Genomic DNA, 10658 nt, shown 5'->3' with positions numbered 1-10658 from the left:
TAAGATTTATATTTCTTACATGAAAAAAGTTATAGAGCCAAACTCTTAGGGACACCCTTAAAAATATATTTTTCGATCTAGCTCTTGCCCTATTTCATCCACTTGAAATACAAAATAACTGCAAAATTACATCCAAACTATTTTTGGACTGGATTCAGCATATATTCCTTTGTAAGTTGGTCGAAAACAAATGATATTATGAAATGTTTTAGCGCACTGTAGCAGCATTTTTAAAAATATCACGAAAAATCATTTATTTCTTGTAAATTTCATTTATTTTTGATACACGTTTTATATAACTTCCGAAAATGCTAGAATATCAGTCCTGGCAGTTTTGAAAGGTTCAAACATTGCCCAATCATGAAAAAATATTCAACAATGCTAAAAGCAACTTCTATAAAATGTCTGGTTGGTATACCGGCCCGCGGAATGTGTCTAATGCGGAATACTGAATAGTTTCGCCGCAAAAGCTGATGTCCGCCTATTTTTAAAGCCGTCCCACTGTGCGACGCTTTGAACAGAACTTGGCAAAACTGGAAAAAAGAGATCGGTACTTAAGAACTTGAATATTCCAAGATGTTACTCTCTTCAACAAAAGGAATCTAGAAGAGAACTTCATATATTTTGCGACGCAACATTAAAGGCATACGCAACTGTAATATATATGAGAACTAAGTCACATTTGCAAACTGATGTCACTATAGTCGCCGCCAAAGCTAGAGTCGCGCCTACGAAAATTATATCGGTGCCGCGACTAGAGCTGCAGGCAGCAGTTTTGGGAACTCGTTTATCAAACACAGTACAAAGTGAATTAAGATTAACTATCCACAAAACAATCTTTTGGACTGATTCGAAAACAGTCTTGAGCAGGATAAAATCAGATGTTAGAAAGTATAAGCAGTTTGTGCAATATCGAGTAAGTGAGATTCTCAATAGTATAATGGAATCTCAATGGAGATATATAGATTCCGCATCAAACCCTGCTGATGAAGAAACAAAGGTAATTTCATCAGAGTCTAAATTTATAGAAGGCCCATCCTTTTTAAAATTAGAGGAATCCGAATGGGCAACGAAATTCAATGATACATCAGTTAAAGAGTCATGTCATGAAGAATTACGACCCATGTATACGCTAAAGGAAATCGATAAGCCACAGTTCGATATTTTATGTATTACTCTGATTGGAATCGATTGAAAAGAGCACTCTGCATAATAAAAAAGTTCGTGCAATTCATTAAAAGTAAAAGGCGAAACTTACCCTTTAATAACATAATAACCGTTTCTGATATGCAGCAAGCTGAAGAGTTTTTAATTCGAACCGCACAATGGACTGCGTTTCCTGATGAGATGGTGGAATTGCAAACTTTTGGAACGGTTGATAAAAGCAGTAGGATTCGAACTCTTACGCCGTTTGTGGCAGACAACGGTATAATGAGATCAGAAACACGTTACAAAAATACGAAATTTCTTCCATATGCGGCTCGATATCCCTACATTTTACCAGATAAACATCATGTATCTGAGTTAATACTGAAACATCAACATGAGCGTTTCAAGCATAAGAAAATGAAGGCTTGTATAGCAGCAGTCCAACAGAAATATCATATCGTTCACATTGATGCCGGTATGAGAAAAATTAAAAATCGTTGCCAGCGTTGTAAGAATGAATCTGCGAAGGCAAAGGCGCCTAAAATGGCACCATTGCCCGAGTGTAGATTACAACCATTCGTAAAGCCGTTTACACATACGGGAGTGGATTATTTTGGTCCATATAACGTATCGGTTAATAGAAGGTCGGAGAAAAGATAGGGAGCTTTATATTACATGTATGACAACTTCATAGAAGTGGCACAGAACTTAAGTACAGATGCATTTTTATTGTGCCTCAGTACAGTTCAAGCTAGACGAGGTAGAATTAAGCACCTTTATAGCGATGACGGAACTAATTTTGTTGGAGCAGATAACGAGCTGAAAAAACTTCAACGTCGATTATCTACTGGAGGAATTGAATGGCATTTTAACACTCCAGCCTCTCCACACCAAGGTGAATGCTGGGAGAGGCAGGTGTAGTAAATAAAGACTTTAATGCCCAATGAAACAATGCCTGAGCATATCTTTAGACACCTTTTGGCCACTAACAGCCATTTCACTTGACACCACTGATGATGAACCACTCACTCCAAAACACTTTTTATTTAGGCGCCGGGGAATCAGCACCTTCCCTGAATGACACCTCCAAAGCGGAAGCGTCAAGACAACAGTGGAAGCGCGTTCAACTACAAGCAAAAAATTATTGGGATCGTTGGTTATGAAGGGGCCTTAAGGGCCCCCTCGATCCTAAAAATCCGCGCGGAAGGAACAAATCAAAAAAAGAAATAAAACAACCGTTTTTAATCGCACTACCGACCGGACGGGTCGGCGTGCCAAATTGGACTGCCCTATATTTTCCTAAACTTTTTCCACAAAGTTAATTCTTACTTGCTAAAACCTCTTTGCCCTAAGGAAACGCCTCCTTCTCGAGGTAGTTCCGTCCTATTCTCCCTAGCGGCAGATCTCACGTTGTCCGTTGAGCTTCCCTCTCGCGCATATATTTTAGCCCCTCGCGCGGAAACTTTGTTGTTGTCAACTCGAACAGTTCCGCGCTTCGTTGTTTACCTTAGTCGGCAAAACTGCAATACTTCGCGCAACACCGCATTTGTTTTGGGAACTGTTCGTTGCAGCAGGTTAAGAAACTTAAGTATTTTGCCCTACCGGCGCCGTCGCTCGATCGAGTCACCGACCGGCGCGGGTAATCGAATAAAATGTGGGAATTATGTTCTGAGCCGACCGGGGTTGATTCATCCGGGTTCAGCCAGATGAAAATGCGTGCATGCAATGTTACAGCAGGAAATGAGGGTCGCTTCACTTCCCCACCCTCAGGAGCTTGCTGTCTCTGTAGGAGAGGCGCAGCAATTCCGTAAGTAAGACGGGCATATCAGATAAGATTAAATTCTGCGAGGTGGAGGAGCTCTACGTCAGGTGGAAACAGTATGCTATGGTTTTCGATTATGTGTATATAATTGACTTGTCCTTGATTGTTTTTTCTTTGATAAGTGCTAAAGCCTCTTATGGTCAATTTAACACCATTCCTCAATTTAATCTAATAATGGTACCGGGTTCCTACCTCATAATGTTATAATGTTATAGAGAAAAAAATAGAGTGCAATAATGCGATAGAAAAACTGAATATCGGAGATTAACTCTCGTTTAATGTTTGCGTACTATAATATTTGCCTCAAATGGCGAGTTGTAATTTCTAAGTATACGAGTGTTGGTGAGTGTTATAATGGAATTCCAATGTAGTGTTTATGTGTGTTTTGAACAATGTAGTATTGTGTGTTTGTTATAATTGTGTAGTATTGTATTCGAAAACATATTGGGCGGCTTCGGCTGGCTTACTCGCCTCATCTTTCGCTTCATTAAATTGTTTCTGGTTAAGTTTCTCTTCCGTGTAAATACTCGTACCGTAGTATAGTGGTGTCGGGCATCGGTAAGAAAATGTAATTATTATTATTATTATTATTATTATTATTATTATTATTATTATTATTATTATTATTATTATTATTATTATTATTATTATTATTATTATTATTATTATTATTATTATTATTATTATTATTATTATTATTATTATTATTATTATTATTATTATTATTATTATTATTATTATTATTATTATTATTATTATTATTATTATTATTATTATTATTATTATTATTATTATTATTATTATTATTATTATTATTATTATTATTATTATTATTATTATTATTATTATTATTATTATTATTATTATTATTATTATTATTATTATTATTATTATTATTATTATTATTATTATTATTATTATTATTATTATTATTATTATTATTATTATTATTATTATTATTATTATTATTATTATTATTATTATTATTATTATTATTATTATTATTATTATTATTATTATTATTATTATTATTATTATTATTATTATTATTATTATTATTATTATTATTATTATTATTATTATTATTATTATTATTATTATTATTATTATTATTATTATTATTATTATTATTATTATTATTATTATTATTATTATTATTATTATTATTATTATTATTATTATTATTATTATTATTATTATTATTATTATTATTATTATTATTATTATTATTATTATTATTATTATTATTATTATTATTATTATTATTATTATTATTATTATTATTATTATTATTATTATTATTATTATTATTATTATTATTATTATTATTATTATTATTATTATTATTATTATTATTATTATTATTATTATTATTATTATTATTATTATTATTATTATTATTATTATTATTATTATTATTATTATTATTATTATTATTATTATTATTATTATTATTATTATTATTATTATTATTATTATTATTATTATTATTATTATTATTATTATTATTATTATTATTATTATTATTATTATTATTATTATTATTATTATTATTATTATTATTATTATTATTATTATTATTATTATTATTATTATTATTATTATTATTATTATTATTATTATTATTATTATTATTATTATTATTATTATTATTATTATTATTATTATTATTATTATTATTATTATTATTATTATTATTATTATTATTATTATTATTATTATTATTATTATTATTATTATTATTATTATTATTATTATTATTATTATTATTATTATTATTATTATTATTATTATTATTATTATTATTATTATTATTATTATTATTATTATTATTATTATTATTATTATTATTATTATTATTATTATTATTATTATTATTATTATTATTATTATTATTATTATTATTATTATTATTATTATTATTATTATTATTATTATTATTATTATTATTATTATTATTATTATTATTATTATTATTATTATTATTATTATTATTATTATTATTATTATTATTATTATTATTATAGAGTTTTGGCACTTCTCAGCAAAAATGCTGGAAACTTTCACCTACCCTCGGGCTTCTTTATGCCAAGAGGGGTTAGGCTCTGTGGTTCTCATTCATATATTTTTTTTTTGTTGTTACGTCTGCTCCAGCTGTGTTTAATTGTGGTGATTCAGGAACCTCCTCGTAATATTACAGGTTTCAAGAACCACCGCTTTTTGGATATTGTCCAAATTTTTTTGGAGCTCTAGCTCTTCCAGGGAACGTTGTAGGCTACAGGGCACTACTCCGGTGGCTGAGATGACCACCGGAACTATACGTACGCCCTCAAGGTGCCACATCTGCTTTAACTCCTCGGCCAAGTCATGGTATTTCGTTATTTTGGCCGAGAAAGTTGACTGGACATTGCGATCCAGCGGTACAGCGATGTCTATGAGGGTAACGTGCTTCCTCCTTTTGTCGTAGATCACAACGTCAGGACGATTGGCACGTATAAGGACGTCCGTAATAATCTCACGATCCCAGTACAACTTTATGCAGCTATTTTCCAGAACCGGGCTAGGCAGGTACTTATAGTAGGGTACGTAACAGTTTACCAAGTTGTACTTCAAGGCGAGTTGCTGGTGCACAATCTTGGCAACTGCATTGTGGCGTCCTAGGTAAGCCGTTTCGGCTAAGGCTGGACAGCCTGCAATCACATGTTCGATCGTTTCTCCTACTGAATTGCACTTTCGACAACGGTCTTCTATATCTTCGTGCAATATGTACCTGCGGTAGTTCTTCGTCGTAATAACCCGATCCTGAATGGCTACCATGAAGCCTTCCGTCTCCGAAAAGAGATCACCTCGCACCAACCACGCATTCGATGCCACTTTGTCTATATGCGCTTGCTCTAATTGATGGGGGTGCGTCCCATGTAGTTCCTTTGCTTTCCACGTTTCGACCTTTTCTGGTACGGTTTTTAGGTCGCAGTTCAGCTGGTAATGCTCCTGCGCCAGATGCAGGGCGCTGAACCCGTGGTCTGCTTCACAGACAGTGCGGTAGACAACATGACGAGTCTGACTATCTATGAAATATCTCCGCAACTGCTCGATCTGGGATACGCATAGCGCTTGGATGTCAGTGACACCTCTTCCTCCTTCCATGCGTGGTAAGGTGATTCTTTCGACTGCCGATCTTGGGTGGTGCGAACGGTGCTTGGTTAGCGATACTCGCAAGGTACGTTCAATCGCTTCCAAATCCGTTTTGGTCCATTTAACCACCCCGAAGCTGTATGTCAACAAAGGCACGGCAAACGTGTTTATCGCCTTTACTTTGTTGCCGGCAGAGAGGAGTGATTTCAAAATACGGTTGACACGATACAGGAACCGTTCCTGCAGTTCTTTCCTGATAGTCGTGTGGTGAATACCTTTCAGTTGCAGGAATCCCAGGTATTTGTACGACTCACCTTCAATCATACTTCGAATTTCCTCCGTTTCGTTGATGCGGAAACTTTCAGCGTCCATTACTTTACCCCGATGGATATTTACGAGACGACATTTGTCGACGCCAAGCTCCATCCGAATATCGTTGCTGAACGTTGTCACCAGCTGCAACAGATGACGCAGCTTCTCCATAGTTTCCGCAAACAGCTTCAGATCGTCCATATAGAAGGTGTGGGTAATTATTGTACTCGTTGTCCCACTTTTCAATTGGTAGCCATAGCTGCTTCGGTTAAGTGCTTTGCTGAGGGGGTTCATCGCAAGGCAAAACCATAGCGGACTGAATGTATCGCCTTGGAAAATCCCCCTTTTTATGCTGAGAGTTCTGGATCGTAACACCTCTATCCCGTCGGTAGTGTGGAGTGAAGTGTTCCACATTCCCATTGCGTGCTTCATTAACCTGATGATGCCACCGTCTATTTTATACAATTCTAGTACCTTAATTAGGTACGAGTGGGGTACTGAATCGTATGCCTTCTTGTAGTCGATGTACGCCATACTGAGGTTTCGCCTATTTCGGCTTGCCTGTCCCACAATGACTGCATCGATGATGACTTGGTCTTTACAGCCTTGTGTGTTTTTACAGCATCCTTTTTGTTCTTCAGTCATCACTCCATTTGCATCGCAATGGTACTGCACCTTTTGGGTGATTACCGACGAGAGCACCTTGTACAGGCTTGAAAGACATGTTATTGGCCTGTACTTGGCGGGATTAGTTGTGTTCCGATCTTTGGGTAGAAGATAGGTTACCCCTTTAGTGATGAATTCTGGCAGCTCCTGGGGGTTTCTTAGTACCGTGTTGAAGCATTCCGCCATCCGCCCATGGATTGCAGAGAACTTTTTATACCAAAAATTGTGCACAAAATCTGGTCCTGGTGCGGCCCAATTTCTGGTATACCGTGTAGCCTCATGGATATCCTCGGCGGTCACTGCTACGGGGGCCATGCGTTCAATTTCACCACTGCCTTCTTCCTCTTCTACCAACCACATCGCATTATTGTTGTGTTGAGCGGGGTTCTCCCATATATTGGCCCAAAACTGTGTAATTTCGCCAAGTTCTGGGAGTCCCTCGCTGTAATCGGTTTTGTTATTGCTGATGTGGTTATAGAACTCCTTTTCGTTAGTGTTGAACATCCGGTTTTGTTGTTTCCGCTTTGAACATTCAACATAACGTCGCATCCGTTTAGCAAGAGCACTTAACCTTTGTACATGGGTGTCGAGGATCTCAGTGATGTTGAGTTCACTGAGATTTAGGAGCTCTGCGGGCTTGACGATTTCTTTCACCTGACGAACCAGCCTTCCTGATCGGTTTCCCCTCTTGTATTGTGTTAACCGACCTATCTTCACCCTCAACGATGCTATCCTAGATTCTAGTCGTAGCATCCATGCGGGTTTTCGTGTTTGGGGGCGTACATGGGCCTCACCATTACCTGGGGGGAAGGTCCGTACTCCCATAGTTCTCACAACGGCTACAGCTGCGGAATACACTATACATTGCAGTTCCTCAAGGTTCTCAGCGGTTTCAGTATACAGTGGCAAAACATCCTCGTTAAGGATTCTTACTGCATTCGTTAGCCGGAAGGAATATTGCAGCTTTGGTATCCGGTGTCGGGATAAGGGGTCTGTTCCCCGAAATTGTGTAACCGCTGCGTTCATTTCGAAAGCTAGTTCGTCAAGTAATTGTTGTCGTTGTTGGTCCATTGTTAGTTCTGGAGCATGCAATGATGGTTCCTCCACTGACATGTTTATGGATGCAGTCGATTCCCGCCGTGCTGCATCGTGCCCAACAGAACTCCTACTCGACACATCGCTCGATCTGTTCCCTGTACTCCCTAGTTCCCTTTGCACTTCCAGCTTGATGCTGTCTAACTCGGCGGTAGTGAGCATGTTGTTTGTCAATATTGCTCGTCGTCGGGTGTACAGCTTATTCCGGTCAAGCTGGTTGGCAAATCGAGGGAACCGCTCATTGAACATGTCCAGCATTCTAGGCCTGCCGGACATATCCGTCTCCAACCTCGTGCAAACGTAGTAGCAGCGGATCACATACATGTTCATCTCCCTCGTCCACATGATCCGCTGCCGTTGGCGGCCTGCCAAGGTGAGCGACTGACGTCGGTCAGCCGTAGCAACATTAGCAGGTGCAGCATTGCCTTGGTGGTGTCTGTTGCTGCTTCTTCGGTTTCGCGTTCGGTGTACGGGCTGAGCCCGTTGACTGGAAGGTCGCTCTTGCACCAGGTCTTCCTCCAGCCGCTGGCCGCTCGCTCTGTCCCCCGTTCCAGGACCAGCTCCAGTAGGGGCTCCCTCCTCGGGCGATCGCATTATTATTCTATTCCGTAAATTGTACTCCATATTGGGTTGACTTTTCTTTCCGGAAGTCTAACCGGCTAGTGAGGTCATGGGCTAAGGCACTTATAGCGGTACCTACTCGCTTTGTCAGGACTGGCGTTCAGGTATTGTGGTTTTTCATGGAAACTAAACAGAGCCCACTGTTGAGCCCCACCACACCCATAGACCATCCTCGCTGCTTGTCCGGGATTGCTTATTTAATTCGCAACTAACCATTATATCTAATGGCCGTTAGTTATCCGCAACCTACAACCCGCTCGGCCGCTTGCAGCTAAGCGCCGTTGAGTCCTCACCTCCTCGAACGGTACCGAGTTATTATTATTATTATTATTATTATTATTATTATTATTATTATTATTATTATTATTATTATTATTATTATTATTATTATTATTATTATTATTATTATTATTATTATTATTATTATTATTATTATTATTATTATTATTATTATTATTATTATTATTATTATTATTATTATTATTATTATTATTATTATTATTATTATTATTATTATTATTATTATTATTATTATTATTATTATTATTATTATTATTATTATTATTATTATTATTATTATTATTATTATTATTATTATTATTATTATTATTATTATTATTATTATTATTATTATTATTATTATTATTATTATTATTATTATTATTATTATTATTATTATTATTATTATTATTATTATTATTATTATTATTATTATTATTATTATTATTATTATTATTATTATTATTATTATTATTATTATTATTATTATTATTATTATTATTATTATTATTATTATTATTATTATTATTATTATTATTATTATTATTATTATTATTATTATTATTATTATTATTATTATTATTATTATTATTATTATTATTATTATTATTATTATTATTATTATTATTATTATTATTATTATTATTATTATTATTATTATTATTATTATTATTATTATTATTATTATTATTATTATTATTATTATTATTATTATTATTATTATTATTATTATTATTATTATTATTATTATTATTATTATTATTATTATTATTATTATTATTATTATTATTATTATTATTATTATTATTATTATTATTATTATTATTATTATTATTATTATTATTATTATTATTATTATTATTATTATTATTATTATTATTATTATTATTATTATTATTATTATTATTATTATTATTATTATTATTATTATTATTATTATTATTATTATTATTATTATTATTATTATTATTATTATTATTATTATTATTATTATTATTATTATTATTATTATTATTATTATTATTATTATTATTATTATTATTATTATTATTATTATTATTATTATTATTATTATTATTATTATTATTATTATTATTATTATTATTATTATTATTATTATTATTATTATTATTATTATTATTATTATTATTATTATTATTATTATTATATATTATAATTCATCGAACACATACTTAACTTACAACTATTTAAATCGTCAAAATTGAAACAAGTACAATCGGTTTCTGAATACATTGATATCAACATTAAAGTCAAATTGGCCAAACACAAAATTAAAAACTACACACATTCCTCTAATGGGTTCGTTCTGCGCGTACGCGGTTCGATGAAAGTCTAGCCTGAGAAATTGCCGGAGCCGGAAGTTTCGGGGAACAGCGTTCACATTAATCTGCCTCAAAATTTCAGGTGCATCTATGTCGCCTTTCAATAGTTTTCCAATGAACACAGCTCTTGCAATGTCGCGCCTTTTCTCCAAAGTATTCATGCCAAGCAGAGCACATCGACTGTCGTAAGGTGGCAGGTCGTTCGGACTATTCCAAGGCAAAAACCTCAAAGCGTA

At 33.5% G+C, this 10658-nt stretch overlaps 1 protein-coding gene across 1 annotated transcript; it reads right to left on the bottom strand.

Annotated features, from left to right (window-relative positions):
• Nucleotides 1-9474: 9474 nt before the first annotated feature.
• Nucleotides 9475-10221, bottom strand: LOC128743276 (uncharacterized protein DDB_G0287625-like; the record flags this gene model as incomplete). Its single annotated transcript, XM_053839821.1, has 1 exon — nt 9475-10221. A coding segment is annotated over one exon (747 nt), but the record flags the coding sequence as incomplete, so codon positions are not given.
• Between the last annotated feature and the right edge of the window lie 437 nt (nt 10222-10658).

Source organism: Sabethes cyaneus, chromosome 3 (genome assembly GCF_943734655.1).
Source record: "Sabethes cyaneus chromosome 3, idSabCyanKW18_F2, whole genome shotgun sequence".
NCBI lineage: Eukaryota > Metazoa > Arthropoda > Insecta > Diptera > Culicidae > Sabethes > Sabethes cyaneus.
The sequence above is the reverse complement of the archived record's forward strand: the minus strand, read 5'-3'. Positions and strand labels throughout refer to the sequence as shown.